The sequence below is a fragment of the Hibiscus syriacus genome, unplaced genomic scaffold, assembly GCF_006381635.1.
Source record: "Hibiscus syriacus cultivar Baekdansim isolate YM2019G1 unplaced genomic scaffold, ASM638163v2 tig00110429_pilon, whole genome shotgun sequence".
Lineage (NCBI taxonomy): Eukaryota > Viridiplantae > Streptophyta > Magnoliopsida > Malvales > Malvaceae > Hibiscus > Hibiscus syriacus.
The window spans coordinates 10,920,598-10,932,340 of record NW_024062733.1 but is presented as its reverse complement, the minus strand read 5'-3'; the positions used below and the strand labels follow the sequence as shown (position 1 = coordinate 10,932,340).

General features: G+C 33.6%; 1 protein-coding gene across 2 annotated transcripts; it reads right to left on the bottom strand.

The window, feature by feature from the left end:
* Nucleotides 1–4,472: 4,472 nt before the first annotated feature.
* On the bottom strand, nt 4,473–8,711 carry LOC120124822 (plant UBX domain-containing protein 7-like). Of its 2 annotated transcripts, none has more exons than XM_039143397.1 (10): nt 8,447–8,711; nt 8,034–8,161; nt 7,823–7,933; nt 7,370–7,565; nt 7,025–7,102; nt 6,840–6,908; nt 6,228–6,371; nt 5,958–6,060; nt 5,314–5,582; nt 4,473–4,791 (listed from the first exon to the last, which is right to left on the bottom strand). In XM_039143397.1, exons 1-10 carry the CDS (start codon nt 8,546–8,548, stop codon nt 4,627–4,629), a joined length of 1,365 nt encoding a protein of 454 aa, XP_038999328.1. In that variant the 5' UTR covers nt 8,549–8,711; the 3' UTR covers nt 4,473–4,626. The 2 variants fall into 2 exon arrangements, with proteins under 2 accessions (XP_038999328.1, XP_038999329.1); XM_039143398.1 differs by having other exon boundaries at nt 5,314–5,573.
* Nucleotides 8,712–11,743: the final 3,032 nt, after the last annotated feature.

Genomic DNA, 11,743 nt, shown 5'->3' with positions numbered 1-11,743 from the left:
CGTGAAAGGCCTGAAGAAAAATTTATTATCCTACGGATTGTTGGATAATAATGCAAGCAAGATTGAAGCACAGAAAGGAATCATGAAGGTGTTCTGTGGAGCGCTTGTGGTGTTGAAAGGTGAAAAGATAGCATCAAACTTGTATATGCTAAAGGGAGAGACTTTGCTAGAAGCAGAAGCCTCTGTTGCCTCATGTAGTTCAGATTCTGCAATGCTATGGCATCAGAAACTTGGACACATGTCAGAACAAGGAATGAAAGTCCTTATGGAGCAAAAGCTACTTCCATGCTTAACAAAGGTAATACTTCCTTTGTGTGACCATTGCATAACAAGTAAGCAGCACCGATTGAAATTAAACAAATCAAATTCTAGAGGCAAAAGTGTTCTAGAATTAGTTCACTCTGATGTATGGCAAGCACCAGTTACATCCTTAGGTGGAGCAAAATATTTTGTCTCATTTATTCATGACTACTCCAGGAGATGTTGGGTGTACCCTATTAAGAAGAAGCCAGATGTGTTTTTAACTTTCAAAAACTTCAAAGCGCGGGTGAAACTTGATTATAGAAATAAGATCAAGTGTTTCAGAATAGATAATGGAGGAGAATACACAAGTGAAGAATTTGATGACTTTTGCAGGAAAGAATGCATCAAAAGACAGTTCACAGTGGCGAACACTCCTCAACAAAATGGAGTGGCAGAGCGGATGAACAGAACCTTGTTAGAAAGAACAAGAGCAATATTGAGGGATGCAAGCCTAGAAAAATCATTATGGGCAGAAGCAGTCAATACCGCCTGTTATTTGGTGAATCGAGCTCCATCAACTGCAATAGAGCTAAAGACACCAATGGAGATGTGGACTGGTAAACCAACTGATTATTCAAACCTCCATGTATTTGGAAGTATTGTGTACGTGATGTACAACTCCCAAGAAATTTCAAAGTTGGATCCAAAATCCAGTAAATGCAAATTCTTGGGGTATGCTGATGGAGTAAAGGGGTATCGCTTGTGGGATCCCACTGCCCGCAAAGTGATCATTAGCAGGGATGTTATATTTGTAGAAGATAAGCTACAAAGAAAAGAAGAAGATGGTAGCGCTGAAAAGTCAAGAGACTACACAAATACATGTGGAAAAGGATGTTGAACAAGGATATTCTTCTGAAGCAGAACCAGCATATGATGAACAAGAACCAGAAAGTTCTGAAGCTCCAACAACTCGTCAATCAGATCGTGTGAGAAGACCTCCCAATTGGCACTCAGATTATGTTATAGAAGGAAATATTGCATACTGCCTTTTAACAGAGGACGGTGAGCCATCAACATACCAAGAGGCAATAAAAGCTCAGATGCTTCACTATGGATGATGGCGATGCAAGAAGAAATCGAAGCCCTTCATAAAAATAATACATGGGACCTTGTGCCACTACCACAAGGAAGGAATCCAATTGGTAATAAATGTGTCTTCAAAATCAAGTGAAATGGTGACGATCAAGTTGAGAGGTATCGTGCAAGACTGGTGGTCAAAGGATATACTCAAAAAGAAGGTATTAATTTCAATGAAATATTTTCTCATGTGGTTCGACTAACAACAGTTCGAGTAGTCTTGGCAATGTGTGCGACATTGAATTTACATCTAGAGCAGCTAGATGTTAAAACAGCTTTTCTTCATGGAAATCTTAAAGAAGAGATTTATATGCTTCAGCCTGAAGGTTTTGAAGAAAAAGAAAAGAATAACTTGGTTTGCAGGTTAAACATATCTCTGTACGGTCTAAAGCAGGCGCCGAGGTGTTGGTATAAGAGATTTGATTCCTTCATTATGTGCCTTGGATACAACATACTTAATGCAAACCCTTGTGCTTATTTCAAGAGGTCTGGTGATAATGATTTTGTTATATTGTTGTTGTATGTGGATGACATGTTGGTTGCAGGACCCAACAAAGATCATATTGAAGAATTGAAGGCACAATTGGCTAGGGAATTTTAAATGAAGGTATGGCTTTCACAAAAGAATTACTTGAAGAATATCTTGTCACGATTCAACATGCAAGATTGTAAACCAATTTCTACCCCTCTTCCTATTAACTTCAAATTATCCTCCAGTATGAGTCCTAGTAGTAAAGAAGAGAGGATGGAGATGTCTCGAGTACCATATGCATCAGCAGTGGGAAGTTTAATGTTCGCTATGATATGCACAAGACCAGACATTGCACAAGCAGTGGGAGTGGTTAGTCGGTACATGGCGAATCCAGGCAAAGAGCATTGGAATACAGTAAAGAGGATCCTGAGATACATCAAAGGGACCTCAAATGTTGCATTATGTTACGGAGGATCAAACTTACTTATCAATGTGTATGTCAATTCTGACTATGCAAGGGATTTGGATAAAAGAAAATCTACTACAGGATATGTGTTCAAAGTTATTGGTGGAGCTATAAGCTGGGTTTCAAAATTGTAGTCAGTTGTGGCTACATCCACAACAGAGGCAGAATATGTAGCAGCTACACAAGCTAGTAAAGAAGCAATCTGGTTGAAAATGCTATTGGAGGAGCTTGGGCACAATCAAGAGTATGTCTCTTTGTTTTGTGACAGTCAAAGCGCCTTGCATTTAGCAAGGAATCCAACATTTCATTCAAGGACAAAGCACATACGAGTTCAGTATCATTTCATTCGTGAAAAGGTAGAAGAAGGGACGGTAGATATGCAGAAGATCCATACCAAAGACAACATAGCAGATTTCATGAAGAAAGCGATCAATGCTGATAAATTTACTTGGTGTCGATCCTCTTGTGGCCTGTCAGAGACGTAAGCAACATGATGGTACAAGGTAGAAAGAAAATGGTGTGAAGATATGATTGTTCCAATCAAATCTTCAAGTGGGAGATTATTAGTTGCCATACAACTAATAATAGTTGCATAATGCATAATAATGCTTCATAATGCATTGTAAGTTGGCAACAATAATGGTTCATAGTTGGCACTAATAATGGTTGAAAAGTGACATGGCAAAATTACACATTTTAGTCATTGTACTTTAGGGTATTTACAAGATTAGTCCTTAAGCTTCAACTATAAATACCCTAGCTCATTTAGATTCAAAATCATCCCAAAGCATTCTAGTTTTCTTCAAATACTAGAGAGAATTTAGAGAGTTTCTTGAGAGTTGTTTTCTCCTTTTTTATCAAGAGAGAATTATCATTGTTTTCTCCTTGGTAGATCGAGAGAGGTTATAATTCCTATTTTTTCATAGTGAAATTCTTCTACCGTTGCCTGTGGTTTTTACCCTATATTATTTAGGGATTTTTCACATAAATTTTGTGTCTTCTTTATCTTCATTTTTATTTTGTCAAATTATCAGTTGTGATTTTGCTCAATCCGATAGCCGTCTTCCGCAACACAGATGAGTCATTTTATTCAAATAATTTTACTAGTTTTCTGTTTTAGTTTTTGGGTAGTCATTTCTCATACTTCATTTCCTATACTTCATTTCCTCTATTTCTATTTGTTATTGAACAAAATTCAAACCATGTTTCATAGACAGTAGAGATGCTGCTGGGGTTACTATTGCCAATCAGTTCCGAAACAATTCCATCTAGGTTTAAGACCGTTCTTCAATTTTTATGTTTTTTTTTTTAAATTTTGAACAAATATGAACACGTTTGACAGATAATGTAGTTGTACATTTTTTAAAAGCCGACATAATTTAATTTTGTTTTTAACGTATGTCCCTTAACCTATGTCCATGGAAGGGAAAGATCAATCAACAATGGACTGCTAAGAGGGTTCTAACTCATTATTTTCTTTGTCCCAATCACAAACAATAGAGAATTCTCCTTCTCAGACGCATCCAAACCGTAATGCGTCGAATCCACTACTACAAGACTTTTACACCAGACAAATTTGATATGAATTCGATCTGATTTACCTTGTTTGAGATTCAAAATTAACCTAAATATTATTGTTTAAAATTGATCCGAAACCCAAAATAAATCAAACTTAATCAAATCAAATTGAATTTTAATCGTATCAGTAAAGACTCATATCTAATTTTATTTGAATCAAAAGCAACCAAAACTAAATTAAAATTGATTTGAATTTTAGCTAGACTCGTATCCAACTTGATTTGAATCAAAAACAACACAAATTGAATTAAAACCGATTTAAATTTTAGTTGGATCGATATGAGCAAATTAAATATATTATCAATGAGAAATATTTTTAAAATTAATCATTGATATCCGTTCTATTAACCGACTAATCCAAATCGAATTTTAAATGGGACGGTTATAAGAGCAACCCTCTCAACCCAATTTACTTCATTTGCAAATATCAAAATTTGAACATACGACCTTGCTCAAAGAATCTAGTTCCTCGTCCCAAAAATATTAGCAACTCAGAATTCTGGTCTTTGAAAAAAAAAACTTTAACAAACTGCAGAAGTATCATAGGCATGAGTATTTGAGTATATACACATTATAAGAGTTTATGGTTCTTTCATCCCCTATCCTCTTAAATAAACTCCTTGAAGAGCAGCATAAACTGAAAAACAGGGATATATTGAGTTTGCAAACCAAAACTCCAACTCTAGGTGGTTGAAGAAACATGAAGACCATTGCCATCTTTTGACAACATTCATTCCCATGCAACTAATATCATTGAATTGGCAAGTCCCGACTCCCCAAACGTTAATTTGCTATCACAATCCAGAGATTTTGAAGCTCCTGGAATCGGTTGGGTCAACCGGAATGGCTTTGATTCAGCCTCACCAAGTTGAGAGTAGCAGAATGACCATAGTAGCTGCAGAATGACAAAATGAAATGAAAGTAATAAACCAATCAGATAGGACAATCCTCAGGACTCGATCACTCTTCACAAAGATACAATAATACATTTTTCTCACAAATTTTTCAAGTTTATATTCAATGGTCACTACTCCCTACTCCCCAAAAAACCGATATAATGGAATATCAATTTTAAATATGTATACCAGTTTAAACTGGTATACATGTCATTTAATAACAGGTATTGGGTAGAAGGGGGAGGAACCTGAGAGATCAGTTCAAATGATTCACCGACGCTGTTTAGATGCCAAGATTTTGTCATCTTAAAAATGTTATACAACATTTGCAAATCATTTAAGACAAATTTTGACGTTGTGCCTTACAGCAAGCAGCATCCAAGGAAATATAGTTGAATACTTGAATCTGCAAATTCTTAGCTCCAACCAGAATCATCCCAGGAATTCCACACTTAACAACCCAAATTCTAATACATAATGATAACAGATCATAAGCTCCCAAAAGTATGCTTACGGCTTACCTGTATTGGATCAGTTCGGAGAAAATTTCTCTGTACCCTACGTCCATCAGGAAGACGGACTCCAACCCTACATAAGTGGTTCCTATCACCCTTAGGTTCTTCAGGAAGAGGTGGATACGCAAGCTTCTTAATTGAACACGGTTCCTCCTTGCCAGTAGTGGGTGATGATTTATCATCTGATGTTGCTTTAATAGTCTCTTCTGCATTCTCCATAGAAGCTGCTATCGCTCTTAACATTTCCTTATCTTCATCTGTTTCATCTGTTGACACTATAGCAAAATGAACTGACATTACATACAGAACATCCAGACGAATCATAAAGTTTCGTAAACAGCATACACTATTCTGGATGGATATTTTTTTCATATTTCTTAAAAGTTATTCCTTCCTGTCATTATCAACAAATAAGGTATTTTGTACAGAACTAGCACATAGATAAAGGAATTCTCTCTCTCCCTCTTGAATCATATATTACATCAAAATATTGTAAACTTTACTGCCTTCTTGCAAGAGGCCTCAGCACTACATCTTAAGTTAACCAAAATCAGGGTGATAGAAGAATGCAATGCACCACAGACTGAAACTTATATGTTAACTGGTTCTCTACTGATAAACTTTGCGTAGGAAAGAAGAGACACGGTTACCTTTAACCTTTTGCTGCGGTGTAACTGAGCTTCCTCTTGGACGTTTATGAGACAGTGTTGCATGATAATCCCTTGGGCCACCATCCATGAATTGAACCAGGTCCTAAAGGTTAAAATCTCTTGTATCAAATCACGAAAGGCATACGTCGAAAAATCTTCAAATACCATAAATCATAATTTTATTAGCCTCCTTTTAAAACCCTTTCATTTTTCATTTTTGCTTATTTTCCTGTGAACTTCCAATCTGCATTAATGTAACAAAATAGATACCTCCAACAAACTCTCAGGTTGAACCATTCCACACCAGGAGCGCATTTTCTGTCCTGTGATTGGGTCAATAACAAGCACTACAGGAATCGAATCTAGTTTGTAATAGGTGCAAACTTTTCTCCCCTCGCTTGTATCATCATATACCTATATCCATAGGACAGCATCAATAAAGTATAAAATAAAACAAGAGATTAAATAATACAATGATATGGAAGTCCTCTAAGGATGCATATGGCACTCAATGCATATGAGGCTCTTGCTCCTAAGGTCATATACACGGTAAAATGCTGCAGTTTTATTAGAGGACTATTTGATTTTCCCATCAATTGTTGACTGATAAAACTAAAGTATCAGATTAAGTTCCCATTTAAAAAGAAAGCATCTCTATTATCAAAAAATTGCAAACATCTTGTATCATATAAGACTCTTGCAAATTTAACCACAAGCAAGATAAAGAGAGCTCAAAAAACATTCCTAAAGATGCAATAGCATCCGTTAGAAAATACATGGAAGGTAAAACACCATAGAATATGGGTAAAACTTATAGTAGATGAAGAGAGAGAGAGAGAAAAGGCAAACAAGGCAAGGACAACTAGACAGCATCATACTAACCTGCCAGAAAATAAAGTTAGTGCTAACAGTTTGAGAAACTGCTTCATTTCCCCACGTATCTCGATTAAGCTTCCGAAACAAAAACATCAGAAAGTAATATTACATTATAAGCCACTTCAAACCCAGGGAATGAAGTAATCTTTTTTAGTTTCAACTAGAGGAAAGGGGGAAGACTCGAACAATACCATATGTGAGCTGAACTCCTTGGTAGATTGTAAATTCACAAGGAGCCACTTGTCTTCAACAGATGCAGCAGCTTTTGCCTAAACCATAGACATATATAGGCTTTGGTTAAATTGACTTGAAAAGTTGAAGAGAAAATTACTGGAAAAGGCAGTCTCAAAATTTTCTAGTCCACATTAACCCACAAAGCACAAAATATCATTTTTCCCCATAACAAAGTTATTAGACCTGAGCTATGCACTACATCATCAAACAAGGGACATGATCACTTCAAATGAGGAAAAATTTTGAGGTTGATAAACAAGTCACTTCGTATGGAATAAGAAATGCTAAGAAAATCAATATACCTTTTCAAATGGTCCCTGAAACATCAGATGAAAAGGAGAACGATACAAAGAGGCAAGGTTATCTCGAGGAGCATCCACTATGGAAGAAGAGCCTTCATCCGATTCCCAAACCCCAGGGCGTTTCATTTCCTCATCAAAATTACGGAATGCAACTAACGAACCTGACTGTTGTGGAGGTAATCCCAAACTTGATGCTCTATATGAATAGTAGAAAATTAAATATTGCCACGTGAGAAATTATTAGGAAATTGCAGTGGAATTCTCTCCAGATCATACAACAACTAAAGACAATATAGGCATGCATGCTCACATGACATATAGACACCCACACACCCACACAAAAAGTTCATAAAAGCAAAAACCAACATATACATTTACAATTTCATATAAAGAAAGAAAAATAATATTCCACTAGAACAAGCAAACTGTTAAAAATGAAAAGTAGAAAGATACCCATATAGTGATGCATCATCATAAAGTGTCTCCCTTACTACAGGTAAAGGAGGGCGTACTTCCTCTCCGGCAATGGATCCAACATTGCTGGTTCCAGATTCTTTCAACTCACTGGTAAACATTAGAAGCCAACGGCAAAATCATCAGTAAATATTAGGAAATCAAATAATTAGGTGCTGAATTAGAGTGAACTTTAATGCAAATTTCTAACCCAGAATTTTGATCAACCCAAGAATCTACGTTTTCCACAGCTGGAGACTCAGAAGCCGGTGCAACTACACCACCTTCATTACCGACATAAAATAGCTGAAGAGCTTCATCAAGCTTCCAGCTTGTTGCCTGTTTCCCACACATATTTTACCATTGAGCATGTGGCATATATAACAATACTCTTTTCAGAAATTTAAACTAAAATATATATATTCTCAGTAAATCTACGTTAATAACATATTACCTCAGCATTACTAATTGAATCACAGAGCCATTAAGAATTCAAGGGAGGAAAAGGAAAGAAACAAAAAATTTACAAGCTTCAACATTGTGGAAACCCTTGGACATCAAAAAAGCTTCGAATTTTATGAAAAAAGTTCCAAAAAAGAGAATAGAGAGAAAATGAGAACTTACTTGCAAAAACTGCATGGCAGTTTCGGCAGTTTGACCAACGGCGATCTCGAGAAAGGAGGAAACCATGCTCTGCTTATCAGTCGCAGACAACATTCCCTCCATTTGCGCTCTTTCTTCTGGTTCCTCAAATTCCAAAACGAAATCCAATTCCAAAACCCTAGATAGATGAATTCGGCTCAATTTGAGATAGGAATGGAGAAAGAGGAGAGTGACAGCGAGTACTTAGGGTTCGAATCGGGGGATTTGCCCAATATTTATAAAATTTAAGCTCAATCTGCCCTTTTTTTATGCTTTTAATTAATTAGGTCGGTGTTTTTTTCCTATACTGAATTACCTATTTCTCCTTTTCAGTTGAACTTTATTAATCTGGAATAAATATTAAAATAGTATAATATTACTTTTTTATATTACTTATTAAGAATATATTATTAACGAAGATTCAAAAATATTTGATTAATTACGAACCGAGCGACTTCATAGGTAAAAAAATTATTGTTATTCATTAAAATTTCAGGTTCGAGCACTATAAATGTCAGGGGTATGAGGCTGTGCGCATTGAATGCCAAATAGTTGATAGATATCATTGAATAGCTCATTATTGTATTTACTTCAGATTAATAAAATAAGTAAATTTTATCAAAAATAATTGATTAAATATGCTGGATATGACAAATAATATTATTTTAATTTTAATAAATATTAAAATTTAAATTAAACTTTAAAATGATAAAATATAAATCTAAATATTGTTATTATTAAATGAATTTATAAAAAAAAGTTTAGTAAACTATAATTTTTTACTATAATGGTTTACAACAATTTTAATAAAACAATAGTAACGAATTGAATTAATTTATTAAAATTCTCCAAAAACCAGAGAATATTGAATTTTCAACAAATCATATTCTCATAAATGAACTCCTTACATCATAAATAAATAAAGGGTAAACTATACCAGAGACTACTCAACTATAATTCTTTTTCATTTTGATCACCATTTTTTAATTTTGTTAATCAGGTCACCTAATAGGCACAAGGGATTCAAACCAGCAACCATGGGGGAGAAGGGAGAAGGGAGAAGGGAGAAGGGAGAAGGGAGAAGGGAGAAGGGAGAAGGGAGAAGCCCAACCACTTGGTCAAGTTCAGTTTTTGGTTTAAAGAAGACTATATGTTGTATAATCTTGTTTTCTAATATAATCTTAAATTCTTAACTATAGAAATATATATCTTATTACTTTTTCTTAATTTATTGAATATATATTTTTTTGGTTTAAAGTATGTCAAGTTTATTATTTGAGGTAAGAATATATATTTAAAATATTTTAAAATAATTAAATTCTTAACTATAAAAATATATATTTTATTATTTTTTCTTAATTTATCGAATATATATATTTATGGTTTAAAGTGGGCCAAGTTTATTATTTGAGGTAAAATATATATTTAAATTCTTAACTATAAAAATATATTTTATTATTTTTTCTTAATTTAACGAATATATATATTTTTGGTTTAAAGTAGGCCAAGTTTATTATTTAAGTTAAGAATATATATTTGAAATATATGTTAAAATTCTTAACTATAAAAATATATATTTTATTATTTTTCCTTAATTTATTGAATATATATTTTAAATATTATAAGAATAAAATTTAAATATTTGAGTTAAGATAAAAAATATTTTATAATTAAGAATTTAATATTATACTAGGAAATAAGATATATACATTATGTAGTCTATTTTAGACTAGAAAATGAACTTGGCCCAATGGTTGAGCTTCTCCCTTTTCCCCCAATGGTTGATGGTTTTGATTCGCTTGTGCCCCTTTATCACTCTTAGTTTTCTTTCCACTTGAGGGTGACATGTGTCATCCCTTAACTGGTTAGAAACTAAATATATTAAATTAAAATAAATTAAATCCTCCAATCGGGTGGCGACACATGTTATGATTTTGGTATTAGTAACACGTGGGATTAACTGATTCGAAGATTAAATTTATTTTAATTTACTTAATTTATGACCAAATAGAGAAAATATATAAGTAACAATGACCAAACGTGTAATTATACCAATTTTATTAACTGCCACATTAGCACTTTCGTTAAATGTTAATGGGAAGTGGTCTAATTGAATGCATTTAAATAGTTGGTGGTCCGATTGACAAGAATTCAAAAATAGTGGTCAAAATGAAAATAGGCTATAGTTGGATGATCTCTAGTATAGTTTACCCATAAATAAGTAAACTCCCTATTTCCGGGAGGAGTGTTAAAGTTGGTTCCTTAGATGGTGAGATTTGAACGGCAGGGTCATTTCCACAAAGTTGGTAAATAACTTGGATCAAAAGGAATATTAACCAATGAGGTGGGGTCAACATAACATAATACCTAAAGATCAAATAAATTTGGATAAACTATATCATTAGTCATTAAATTATTGTCTCTTTTCTATTTTGGTCATCAAATTATTTTTTACAAAAACACACTAACCCTTTACATTTTTTTAATTTTGGTCACTGATAATGGTGAGGCTGGTGTGGATTTTTTTTATTTTTACGTTATTTTATCTCCCTATTCAACAATTTACGCATCTCTTTTTTTTAAAAAGTTTTAATATTTACCAAAAGTTAATGACATATTTAATATTCGTAAGAGAGAGTGATATTTATTGTAAATTAAAATGAATTGTCAAAATTTAAGTATTGGGAAGGCTTGAACCCTAAACCCTTTAAAAAAAGTTCGAACATACAATCACCAAGCTAGATTAGAAGTACGAATCGAGTGACCTTAGTAGTAAATGAATTATTGTTATTCCTTGAGAGCATGTGTTCGAACACCAAAAATATCATGAGCATGAGCGTTCAATATCAAATAGTTGAGAGTTATCTTTGAACAGACAGAATGTTCAATGTCAAATAGTTGAGAGTTATATTTGAACAGATACTATATTGTACTTGCCCCATATTAATAAAAGAAACTAGATTAGAAAAGTTACTAATTTCTAGCAAAACAAATATTTAAGTTAAACTGAATACAACCTCAAAATATCAAAATATTTATTATAAAGGTTAAACCTAATACACCTTGTCACCTACAAAAGGGATATAGCATTTAAGCCTTAAAACTAGCATTTTTATGGGTCCAATAATCGGAAAATATCATTTTAGTGATTTAAATATCAGTTTAAATCTCTAGAAGGGTGTTATATTTGATTAAGTTTAGTTGGTTAGAAGATGATTCAATTCGATACTAAATATAACATTAAAAAGTGGTAATTAGAAGTTTACTAACCAAATCGAA

Bases quoted from the DNA above. Each gene is read 5' to 3' on its own strand.
- LOC120124822 (XM_039143397.1), bottom strand. From the start codon at position 8,548: ATGGAGGGAATGTTGTCTGCGACTGATAAGCAGAGCATGGTTTCCTCC. The intron at 7,934-8,033 runs GTTAGAAATTTG...AATGTTTACCAG, and splicing joins TGGGTTGATCAAAATTCTGG to TGAGTTGAAAGAATCTGGAA. The intron at 6,909-7,024 runs GTATTGTTCGAG...TTGTTTCGGAAG, and splicing joins AGGAGTTCAGCTCACATATG to CTTAATCGAGATACGTGGGG.